Below are 12968 nucleotides of genomic sequence, written 5' to 3' on the forward strand. Positions count from 1 at the left end.
TATATTATTCATATAAATACAGTGTACATTCAAACACATAAGAGGTATCCATCCATCATAGGATTCCCTCACGCCAGAAAGAACAGCTAGAAAGAACAGGTAAGTTCCAAACTTTGCCTGGCAGATTATTTTATTTGCTAAAATAAGTCAGAAACCATTGGTCCAGGAGCTAGATGGTAAATGTTTTTATTTTTCATTCCCTTCGAAATTTTATCCCTAATAGTGGTTTGGGACTTAGCTGTTCTTTCTAGCGCGAGGGAATCCTATGATGGATACCTCTTATGCGTTTGAATGTACACTGTATTTAAATGTACACTGTATTTTATATTCTCTAATAATTCTGTCCTTTTCGTTTGCATTCAAGTAACCTAATAAAAATTATATTAACTAGTTTTTATTTGTTATTCTCGCACAAAAAAATGTCTTTTTTTAAAAAAGATTACTTCTTTAAATATACACCATATCTTATATTACTTGTATATAACTGTCAAGTCATATCCTAATTCAAATATAACTATGCTGTCCCATTGGACATCTCTATCTCACTTCCTATGATAAATGCTTTATTTGAAGTGTATATTACTTTATTTTTATATAGAGCGAATGTTTCTTAAACATATTTCACTTATATTTTCAAATAACCGTTAGCCGCATCAGCTTCAGTTTTTTCACAACTAGACTCAACAACACTTTTTGTAGTATGCTCTTGATTTTTTATAAGGATAAAATATATATATCCAAATATGTTATTTGCTAGTTCCTCAATCAAGTCTTTTGTAACAATTATAATAATTTTTTGATATATTCTCTTTTGCACTGAAGAGAACAGTAATATGTAATTAATTTAATTTAATTTAATTAATTTCTAATTATTCTACCATATTATTTCCATGTTAATGTTGCTGTTCGAAACGATCGCATGCATGTATTAAAATTCTTTTTTAAATTTGAGCATTTCTTCTTCATTTTTAACAGTTTGTTGAGTTTCTATGGGATACCTTTCCATAAATTCTCATCACATACCATATACACGCACACATATAAGATATGATTATAGTATAATAATCCATTTAAAATGACAAGATGAGAATTTGATGTACAAAAATGACTTACATATATTAAATTTGAATTATTTTGACGATCCACATCATATTCTACTCTGAGTAAACCTGCAACACCATCTTTCTCTGTTATTTCTTCTTGCTGTTTACGACTTGGGTTGTATTTGATGTAAACCTCTCTACTGCTGATGTACTCAATTGAAGCCGAATCTAGATCTGTTTGAAAAACAAACATCTTAATATATATCGATAACAGAGTCGAATAAATACCTATTATTTCAATATCACCAAGCCCAATGAGATATAACTTCACCGGCTTGATGTACTATCTAATGTTGATATGAAACTGTGTCATATTTACTGTGTGATAATGTAAAGTGAACAGCGGCAGAATTAAATGCCTACCTTGGGCGAATAATGTTATGTCAGTGCAGGACATCTTAATACTATTTTTGTCCAATCTTTAATAAGGGACTACGTAACATTTGATGGTGAGATAGCGCGAAATATTTATTGCAAGATATTTATGTTACAACGGGGAAGAGTTGAACAGCCGAATGTCTTTAGAGAACAAGCATCTACTCTTATGCAAGTATTTCGGCTCTTAACGTCCGAAATTCTAAGCAACAGAATGCATCCAGGGTACCTCCTGCTATTCCTTTTTTGCTTCTCTTTGCAATGTAATTAACACCAGCTGGGTGGTCAAGTTGCTCCAGGGACAAAAATTCTTTGGATGTTGTAACCACTTCACTTTAGCTGAACATAGGGTAAGTTATGTCTTCGGAAATTTCTTTTCATTATTCCTTGACTACTAACGTATCTAGCGAGGAATATTTATGTTTACTTTCGGAATGTGAACAATTATGTTTGGAATTTATTGTAACGAAATGTATTGTTTGTCAAGGGATATCTTGTTAAATGGTAACCACTATAGTGATGCAGTGAGAGTGGTAAACAAGAGAATGTGTAATATGTGCGTGCCGTAGCTAGAGGTAGTATATCATTTAATTTGGTATATTTATGGGCGATACGTAACACTTAATCTGCAGGAAAACGTAATGTTTACTGCAGAACAATGAAATGTTTATTGCAGCGCAGTGTAATTCTATTTGGAAAAGGATGCATTGCTACAGTAGCGGGCACTTGGACATTATATTGTTGACCCTAGGATAATATAATGTTAGGGAAGAGACAAAACTTTATCCCAGAAACGTTATAATATTTGAAAAATGTAAATGAAATGACATTTGTCCGATTCTGGAGAGTATTATTTATTCTAAGTGAAGTGTTTTCTTTATACAAGAATAAAGATCATTTTGTAGACACTTTAATTATACTATCAGGAATGTTATCTATTTCCCGTATTTATCAGTGCATCCACTTTGTGGAACTTAAAAGAATCAGTGATTAAAGGAAGTTTATGACGATAATGGCAAATGAAAATATAGAGTAAACCAAACATAAATGACCTGCCTACCTTTGTCGATAGCAATATCAGTTAATTTATCATCTGTTATTTCTGGTACAAATACATTAATGATGTCTTGCGGTTCCCTAATGAAAACCTCGACTAAAAAGTTATCAATAATTTCACCATTGGAGAGATGAATGACGTGCCTGTATTTATTATTCTGACGTGTCAGAAGCTCTTGATAAGTCAAGTTATAAATTACATACTTGTTGGGTTCAACATTAATAGATATATCAAAGACATTTGTGAAGCGGTGTCTGGAAAATAAGAAAAAAATAGATGAAATATTTCTGAAATACTGTTACTGGAATACTAAGAGCAAGAAATATAGAATGAGGAAAATGAGATATTACTTGACTTCAATATAGCCAGCCCCTTGCCCTGTTTCAACGGCATGTTCGTAAATATCTTTAGCGACAAATCTGTCTTTTACTTCGCCCACAGTCACATTTCCATCAATTTCCCTGCAATCAACAATAAAATTAAAAATAACCAACATTAAAAAAATCACAAAAATTATTTTAGAATTTCTGAAATATTTGAAACATGTGAAAAATGAACAATACTTACATAGAAAAATTCGATATAAATGAACTACGAGGCATGTTTACATGTAAGTTTGCGCTGACTGAAGAACTGTGCGGGTTATAATATTTCATAGAAACTAGAGTGGTAGCAAATCGATATTTAATATCACTGATTACATGAAGGGATTTCAGGCTTGCTGTCTGAAAAAAAAGCCAAGAAATACCATAAATCACTTAAATAGATCTTTATTGGATGTTAACTTTTATGCAGAAACACAAAATATCCTTAAAAGCAGTTTGTTTACGTGATGAGTAATAAAGTTCTAAAATCGACAGATTTAATACTATTAGGGCATTTGAAAGAAAAAGACAAGCATTATAGTGTATAGATTTCCAAAGTTAGCCACCCACAGGAAAAGCAAATATCTATTGCTTCCCTTACATGTTTTATATTTTGGTGAGTATAAAATCAATTACAATTACGTTCTCTCTTAATGAGTGCACGTGGTGACTACGAAGAATCCGAAGCTATTAGTATTCATACTTACAGACGTGTTAATGTTTAGCTCTACATGATCTCTGGCGCGAGCTAACCTATGTTTAGAGGCGTTCCAGCCAGGACCATTCAGTCTTGTTAGGTATATCTAGGAATGCATATTCCAATGTGTCTTTTCTTACATATTATGATTTGAAGAAAACTTAGCTGCTATTAGAAACAAATCAATGAGATATGATGGAGAGGCTTCATTTAGAGGATCCGGAAAGAATACTGTTGGTATATTTTAAACAATATACTAATTGTAAAATACTTGTGCCCATCGACAACAAATAATGACCATTAGTTAATAAGAGATGAGATTTGGTTTGAAAATCCATTGGATGTATGTAATCAATGTTTTACTAGGTAAATTGCAACACACAGATAAAATCGATCTATGTTTCATCTTCTGCTTATAAAATAGATGTTCAGACATATAATATAAATATTTACGTTTTAAAGTAATAAAAAGACAACATGGATACCTTTCTGATTTTTCAGAAAACACATTTACTTGATAATTCACATAGTCTAGTGGTTAGGGTGTTGGGCTCACGATCATAAGACCGTACTTTTAATTCCTGGAAGAATCGTCATTTGGCATTGCTCCAATCTACTCGGATCTTGCTAAAGTACTAGTTGCTATAGTAGATGCCATTGAAAGACTGATTGTAACTTAGTCCATACAGTTGTCACTGACAACTACAAAAGCATAACCTGTGGTTACAAACAATTAAGCTATCAACAAGCATATTCAGCATATTCCAGGATGATTGCTTATATATAATACTGTTTGTGCTGGCAGTGAATTCCTTGTCAGCCCTGTTAGCAAAATGCCATGGCTACGTGCTGGAATATGCAGAAAAGAATAGAATTAATGTCACCCGCTCATTTTTGATAATATGACCAACATCAAGTGACGAGTAGAACTAGTCACAACATTCTCACGAGGTATAAGAATGAAGTCTGGGCAAGATAAATGCTCGCATACGATAGTCAGTTGAGTAAAAGTTCCCGACCAAGCAGAGAACATTTACATCAACGGCTTGTCTATCTCTGCTGCTATCTCAAATGATGGAAGCTACAATTATCTCGGAATCAATGAGAATGTTGCATACATTGGTGCTGTGTTTAAAGCCAGAATAAAAAATAGTACTTCTGTAGACTCCGGAAAATATGGAACTCAGAGCTGTCTTCATTTAATGAGACCATATCTCACAATGCTTTTGCAGTTCCAGTGCTAGTACTAACATTTAGGCTATTGGATGAGATACACGATGAGAGAAATAGCCTAGACATCAAATCGAGAAAAGAACTGACCACTTCTGGCCCCTTCCACATTAACAGTGACACCAATAAGATTTATGTGGGCGAAGTGCTGGCGCTAGAGGTATATGGTCACTCCAAACAACCATTCAATGTTACATCGTATTAATCACACAATACCTGCTGAACAGGAAAGAATTGAGTATATTCCTTTATTCAAAAGTGAGGGCAACAACATTTCCAGAGTTGGTGAACTACTGTAGAAGTACTCTGGGGATACAACTGTCTCATGCTGTCCGAATGAGGCCGAACTAGCTTACTTAAACAGAATCTTAGAGGAGAATCACTCATCTTACCAATAAAAGAGCGATGCATGGGTACATATTTCGCAAGCTAGAGTGCAACAACAGCATTGATAAAAAGAGTAGCCTCTTCTGGACCTGTAATAGATACATTACATCCCACCTAGAAGGATATGCCTTTGCTACCCATGAACAGAATATAGCTACTAAATACCTTATAAACGAGAGAGACAAATATACCATCACATTGTGATAAAAAAATAAATAGACCATAAACAAATAAACCTTCATTTTGTGATAAAAAATGTCGACTCTGCTGTTCTAGGGAGAAAGATATCGGCCACATGATCATCAGATACCCCAAAATGTCTACGACCTACCATCTGACGCATGTTATAGTTGCAAAGAATATTTACAATGTTGACCGTAAGAATGACAGCAATGTCGGATATATCAAAGGCATGTCAGTACCAGAAGGTATTCGCCAAATCCAATCTGTCATTGGCACAGGGAAGATTAGTAAGATATTCCAAAAGGTCTCCTTCTAAACTTATGTGAATAGATGTATACACTTGGCTGTATACATTGACAGTTCAAACCAACACACAAACTCCACGACAACCTCACCGGAAAATTTCTTAATACGCTTTGCCGCTTTGTCAGCGATCGGTTTGAACTTTCACAAGAATACGTTAAATCACACTCAAAGAAAAATCATACATACATACATACATACATTCATGTGTGTGTTTGTGTGTGTGCTTGTGTGTGTGTGCTTGTGTGTGTGTGTGTGTGTGTGTGTGTGTGTGTGTGTGTGTGTGTGTGTGTGTGTGTGTGTGTGTGTGTGTGTGTGTGTGTGTGTGTGTGTGAGAGAGTGTGTGTATATGTATGTATGTATGTATGTATGTATGTATATATATAGGCATGTATATATGCATAACATTTAATTGGGAGAAGTTACAAACTGACTCAACGTCCAAGAGTTTCACCGTGGTCCTTTTGCGCCTATGTATGTGCGTCTCTCTGTGTGTATATTTATATTGTGTGTGTATGAGTGCATATGTGCATGTATGTATGTGCATATGAACGTGCTCGTGCATATTGAGAAATTGTGTATAAACAATCAGAAAGATTGCTTATCAAAAATGTGTAACTGCTACAATAATGCTCATGGGAAATTGTTTTGCCGTTTCAATTTACACATACGATCAGATATATGTGTATGTTGTGTGTGTGTGTGTGTGTGTGTGTATCTGTGTGTCTCTGTGTGTGTACATTTATGTATGTGCATGTATGTGTGCGTAAGTATATGTGTTGTGTTTTTGGAGCGTTGTTTAAAGGGAGAAAGAAAGTGAAAAAGACAAAATGATAGGAAGACAGAAAGAAGGACAGAGAGAAAGAAAGAAAAGTATGGTCGAAATGCCGCAAAGCACTTTCCCCTGCGTGTTAACGATTCTGCGAGCTCACCGACTTACCAGATGCATTAATATTGGTTTCAAATTTCGCCAAAAGGCTATGGGGTAATTCTATTACATCGACCACTGTGCTCTACTGGTATATATTTCATTAGTTGCGATTGGATGAAAGGTAAAGTCGACCTCAGCGGTATTTTCACTCAGAACAAGAAGACGGACAAAAATGCTGCTAAGCATTTTTTCTGGGGTGCTAACTTTTCAACCAGATCGCCGCCCTGGCTGACGCATTAGTATTAAATAACATTAAGGCGACGAGCTGGCAGAATCGTTAGCATGCCGGGCAACATGTTTCTTTCTTTCCTTCTTTCTTTCTTTCTTTCTTTTCTAATTTCTTTCTTTCTTTTTTCTTTCTTCTCTAACCAAGCCTTCCAAACCTCACCACACACACACATGTTCTTGCGCAATGCAAATACACGTGCATATATACACGGATGCCAGCGTGAAAATAAAAAATGCCACCCTCATCCGTGTAGGTTACACTGATCGAAATAAATGAAGAACAGCCACTTTTCTTCACGATGCCTTTGCAATGGTTACCAAGGACATATTTTTTCAGTGGCTATTGGGAATCTATATCATTAATCAACAAGGTTAATTACATCATTTTTGATGGTCTCTATAAAGCCCATTTATAGTGATTTGAATAGTGCCTCAACAAAATGAAGTCCTTTATTCAAAGATACAACTCCAAGAACATATTGGTGATGGGCGATTTTAACTTCCCTTACGTAAACTGGCAGATGAAAGAGCAAACATAATGTCAAAAATAATGGCATATAGACCCTTTTACCATTTTTCATCTTCGTTCTCGAATATTTCTAAAGAATATCTGTATAGATAACCGTAACAAGTGATGTTAAATGCACTGCTAACATAGTAGAACACGGTGTTAACTTGTAGAAATATTCAATATATTTTATAGTATATTATGGTTGCATAACGTAATACTGCGTCTATACAAGCCATTAATACATATGTATGTATGTATGTATGTATGTATGTATGTATGTATGTATGTGTGTATGTATGTATGTATGTATGTATGTATGTGTGTATGTATGTATGTATGTATGTATGTATGTCTACACACACAGACTCATACATACAGAGAAACACACATATATAAAAAGTAGATGTTCAAATGGTAATATATATCCCTGTTTCGCAAATATTTAATTTATCAGTCGATTAAGTTTCTAATATCTCATTATATAAGTTACGAAAGTAAAGTCAATTTATTTTATTCCTGGTCGTCTATATTACAATAAATAAAACTCTTTCTTTTTTAGTTATGAGTCCTTAACTTTGCTTAAACGAAGCAATATCTACATTGTCACAAAATCCTTAAAAATTGTGCTTTTAATAGTTTCATTTTTTTGTAACACGATTTTTGTGATTTATTACTAAAGATTTGGAGTATAGAAATCTAATTTCAATTCAGTCATGGATATTGTTTTTAACACAAATATCACGTAGAATGTAATGATAACACAATACCCACAGAATATACATACATAAGTACATTTGGTAGTAGGATGTTATATAGGCAAACATATATATATATATTTGCCTACATAACATCTATAGCCGATTACATCGACCCCAGTATGTAAATGGTACTTACTTCATCGACCTCGAAAGGATGACAGCAAAAGTCAACAAGTCAACCTCAGCGGAATTCTGAGGAATGTAATGTCGGACGAAATACCTTTAAGCATTTTGCTGGGCTTGAAAACGATTCTGCCAGCTCGCCACCTTTAATTATGTATATATATAGAAATATATATGTGTGTGTGTGTGTGTGTATACATATATATATATATAATGAATGACACAATTATAGAACATTCAGGACTGAATTTGTTCCAATAAATCACTTAATGTTTGAATGTTGCATTTCCTCGCTTCGGTTTGTTCTATACATACGCACAAAGACGTGCAGCAAGCGTGGAGTGAGATATGATTTCAAAATCAAATATCCATTATATTTTGAAACTCTGTCACTGAAAACGCTACATCACAAATATAGTTTATGTTCTCAATGAAGATGATCTGAACCGAAGCGTGCTATTTTGTGAGAGGTACTTGGCTAGATGTGTAGATGTTCACTTTCCGATAAATATTGCTTCGAGCAATGAGGCTACATTTTCATTAATTAGTGTAATTAACCGTGATGACCATAACTCGTGGGGGCCAAATAATCTGCATATTATCATGTTACCAGAAGTTACAATATAGAGTGGTTTATTACCCACTTCTTTGAAGTTTGTGTCACAACCTTTCATGTCATTCTTTGAAGAGAGATTTGAATAAAAGGAGTTTGTTTGCAGCAGTATGTGCCATAGTAGTGTAAGAGCCTAGTTTGATGAGATTTTTCCGAATAAGTGAATTGGAGGTAGAGCTTCATTTGAATATCCCCCGCGTTCACCGGACCTCATACCACTGAACTGTTTTTTATGGGGGATACTTAAAGACAAAGTTTAGGGCACAAAACCAGTGACAGCCGACGAATTGACAGCAACCGTTGAACAACAGTGTTTCTTCATGTTTGTGATAACATTTCTTCAGTAGTGATTAAAACAGAATGATCATGAAATAGAAAACCGGCATTCATGAAAACAAGTAAATTCTGTCCTGCAGATCCTGTTGAATTTTGAAAATGTAACGTATTTTAATAAACACTGCCTTTATAATCATTCAATGTATGTAGACATTTTTGGTACCACCTCTCTTCCCTCACACATACACACGCACAGATATACACATACATATTTTTATTTGATCATTTGTCGTTGTCCACGATGACCAAGGACGTCACATGGGTGAAGAAGATAGGGCACAGTGATTCCAGCTATGGCCAATCACTCCAATGCATGCTCGAAAAGCTCTGACACAGGTCAGGCATTGGTGATCTGCTGGGATTGAAGGCGAGCAGTTGGCTCAGTTCGCGTTTTACTTTTTGTGCTATTGCAATTCCGTTCTCTTTGTAGACAATGGCACCTCTGTTGGTTCATCTTCACCAGGCTGTGAGGCTTTGAGTATTTCCTTGAAGCGCTTTTTCTGTCTACCTTACATGTTCTTACCTTCCACATATACACTGTAAAACAATCTGTTAAGGAGTTGTATGTCAGGCGTTTGAACAAGTTTGCCTGCCCACTTGACTTGCGTTCTCCTCAGCATCGTGACAGATCAGTTCAAGAGAAGATGTCCATATCTGGGACCTGTCTTTCCAGGTAATTTTCAACAGCTTTGGTCAAACAGTTCATGTGGAAGCAGTTTAACTTTTTGCTGTGGCGTTCATAAACCGTCCAAGTCTCGCAGGCATACGGAAGAGAAAGGCAATAAAATTACACCATCAATTCGGTAGCCGCCTAATGCCACTCACCCTCCACCCGAATGTTAAGCCTTTTTTGGGGCGATTCGTGTGCCGACTTCATCGTCAATGTTCATAGATCTGGAGAGTGAGTTGCTGAGACACGCGAACTTACCAACACTCGTCAGAGTTTCTTCTTCACAATGATAGCTGGTTCCACATGCGATTTCCGCGGGGCAGGTTGGTACATAAACTCTGTCTTCTGAGTACTAATTGTGATGTCAAAGTTGTTGCAGGCAGTGAAAAATCAGGTCATTCTCTGTTGTATCTGCACCTTTGTGATGACATTGAGTGCGCAGTCGTCTACGAACGGGAAGTCGCACACTTCATCCACTATTGTCTCGACTTGTAGCCCCGCAGATTGAGGAGTCTGCCACCAGTCTTGAATCTGAACTACTAGTTTTTCCGTCGTTGAAGAAGGTATCCAACAGCATCACTAATAACATCATGCTTAACAGTATAGGTGTGATCGCACAGCTCTGCTTGACTCCGGTAGTGACTGGGAATGCGTCGGAAGAATCTTAAATGTCCAGTACTCGAGCGAGCAATACTATCATGGAACTGTCGCACTATGTCAAAAGCCTTGGTTAAGTCTACAAACGTCGTGTGCAGGTCACTGTTTTTTCCTGGCACAGCTTCTGAAGACGCACGGCAAAGATCATGTCGACTATACTACGGCTTTCTCTGATGCCACACTGACTCTCTGGCAGATTCCCGTCTCTCCTGAGCTGAGTGAGGCGGTTAAGGAGGACTCTTCCTCGGTGGTTATCACAGGACTGCCTGTTTCCTTTTCTCTTGAGTATATTCACAGAATGATGATGGTGATGGTGGTGGTGGTGGTGGGTGGTGTTGGTGGTTGTGACGGAGGTTATAAAAACAATTTGTGAAACAATCTGTTGTGAGAAGAAAATCTGATCCTTTAAAAATATTTTGTTTTATCACAACAACAAACCATATTTCCTTGCAAAATATTGTTATTAATGTTGTGTTATAATACAATCTTGAGTAACTCGATCATACACCAAAGTTTGAGATCGTAGCAGAAATAAAATCAGTACATGTACCACACGTTAAATAGAACGAGATGTGGTGTTCATGGCTGGAATTCCTTTTATCATCAATCTGTCAACAAGTGTGTTTAGACAACAAATGGTGTTATTGCAACAAGAAAAAATGGTGATCCTAATTTAATTCGAGTTTAGTGGAACTTAAATAAAAAGAACAAATTATATGAAACTATAGTTCAGAAAACAAGGCGAATATATAAATAATTCTAAATATCGTGAGATATAAACTCTACATTTTCTGTTGAATAATTTTATCTCAATTACACTATGACGATAAAATAGCCAGAGAATTGTTTGGAAGAACGATTAGTGATATTCGCAGCCGGTACTTTTTTCAAGCACAACGCGTTTATTTTAGATCTACCGATGAAAAGGATAGTCCGAATATCAATGACGCCAGAGGTCTGTCCCACAACTGGCGCGAAAAGAATTCAGTCCGTCAGTGACGCACACTACGTCTTTTTTCAGTCTTTGATAGCACCCGGGTTTATGAGAATAACATGGAACTGGAGAATGTGTCACAATAGGTAGCGTTCAGATCAACAACTATTCCCTACCCTTTAAAACGGGTCGTCTTGACTGTATGCTTGCCATGACGGAAAAAGAATTGTCGTCGACGTTCCTTTTAATTACATCTTTCAGTGTGAAATGATGAAAGAGAAACGCCATGCACTGCATCGACAAGAAAGCGAGTGCAGTCCGAATTCCTTCGTAGTATATCCATAGTAACATCTGTAATGTTTACACTAAGAAAACTAGGTGCAAAATAGCTTTAATGTGTGTGCACTTATCAACGAGCAGGGTGTCGGTCGACTAGGATGTCCCATTGAACCAGGTGCTGCAGTTTAGCCTATAAGGTAGTGCTGAAGCAGTCGCTGCTCGAGTGATTGAAGTAAACGAAATATCTGTAATAAAGTATACAGACATTTTGTTTTTCGCAAGATTAACCGAACGTTTTAGTAAAAAGTATCAAAGAAAAAATATAATTTCGTCGGGTGAAACTTTAATGGTTATGCATTAATTATTAGATTGCATTAAATTTAGTAAACGTTTGTTTTTATATTTCAAATAGAAGAACAAAAGAGTGAAACATAAAGACTTTTAACACGATCTTTTGTAAATGTGTATTAGAATGATTTTTCTGAAATAATCAGTACAGTACGGGAAGAATAATAAATGACTTTAGGTTGCAAAATAAAAACACCCAAAGACGTAATCGTTCTCATTTATCCAAACTAATTAACCTTGAAAGCGCAGTTACATTACGCAAATATTCACGAAACAAGCATTTAGTTAAATATTGCTACGATGCACAGTTGTTGAGATAAAGCGCTTATTTTCTTGCTTGTTTGACAATGGATTCATAATCTAATATGGTTTATTCAACATTTAACTGCAAATGTTAGACTGAAAGGTCGATATGTTTTATTATAACAGAATATTACTAGAGTTACAATATACGAGTTCGATTTCGGCCAATACTAACCAAAACTTTTCCAAACTCCACTAATTATCGAAATAAAATCTGCGATAGAAATTAATATTGTAAAGTGATCGGAACTATGGTTTCAAATAGAAAGTCTATCTCTTCAGAAATTACTGTAAAATTAATAACACTAAATGACAGAAAGATTCCTTTGAAATGATTATTGTAAAATTGACTTACTTGTCTAGGTTCTCCATTGGCTGTCATCCCCAAATAAAATACAGTTCCCAACATTACAAACAACAATCGCGGGGCCATATTGTTAGCGATTCTTTTAACTGCCTCTGTCTTCAGGTTACTTCAGTTTCAAATAATTCTTTAAAAGTTTTCAAAGCATTAAACAAATATCATAAGAGTAGACAGCTTGGTAACCAGTCAAACATTTAAAGAAAAGAAATGGTA

The 12968-nt window shown here is 35.6% G+C and overlaps 1 protein-coding gene across 1 annotated transcript in view; it reads right to left on the bottom strand.

Annotated features, from left to right (window-relative positions):
* LOC106883121 (inter alpha-trypsin inhibitor, heavy chain 4-like) overlaps window positions 1–12962 on the bottom strand; it is a 23230-nt gene extending 10268 nt beyond the window's left edge. Inside the window, exons 1-5 of the mRNA XM_052967939.1 lie at window positions 12747–12962; window positions 3103–3260; window positions 2886–2996; window positions 2539–2789; window positions 1114–1277 (exon numbers count right to left, since the gene is read on the bottom strand). Of these exons, the coding sequence (XP_052823899.1) occupies window positions 1114–1277; window positions 2539–2789; window positions 2886–2996; window positions 3103–3260; window positions 12747–12824 (762 nt within the window). The 5' untranslated portion in view covers window positions 12825–12962. The remainder of the gene's footprint in view (window positions 1–1113; window positions 1278–2538; window positions 2790–2885; window positions 2997–3102; window positions 3261–12746) is intronic.
* Between the last annotated feature and the right edge of the window lie 6 nt (window positions 12963–12968).

Source organism: Octopus bimaculoides, chromosome 5 (genome assembly GCF_001194135.2).
Source record: "Octopus bimaculoides isolate UCB-OBI-ISO-001 chromosome 5, ASM119413v2, whole genome shotgun sequence".
NCBI classification, from domain to species: Eukaryota; Metazoa; Mollusca; class Cephalopoda; order Octopoda; family Octopodidae; genus Octopus; species Octopus bimaculoides.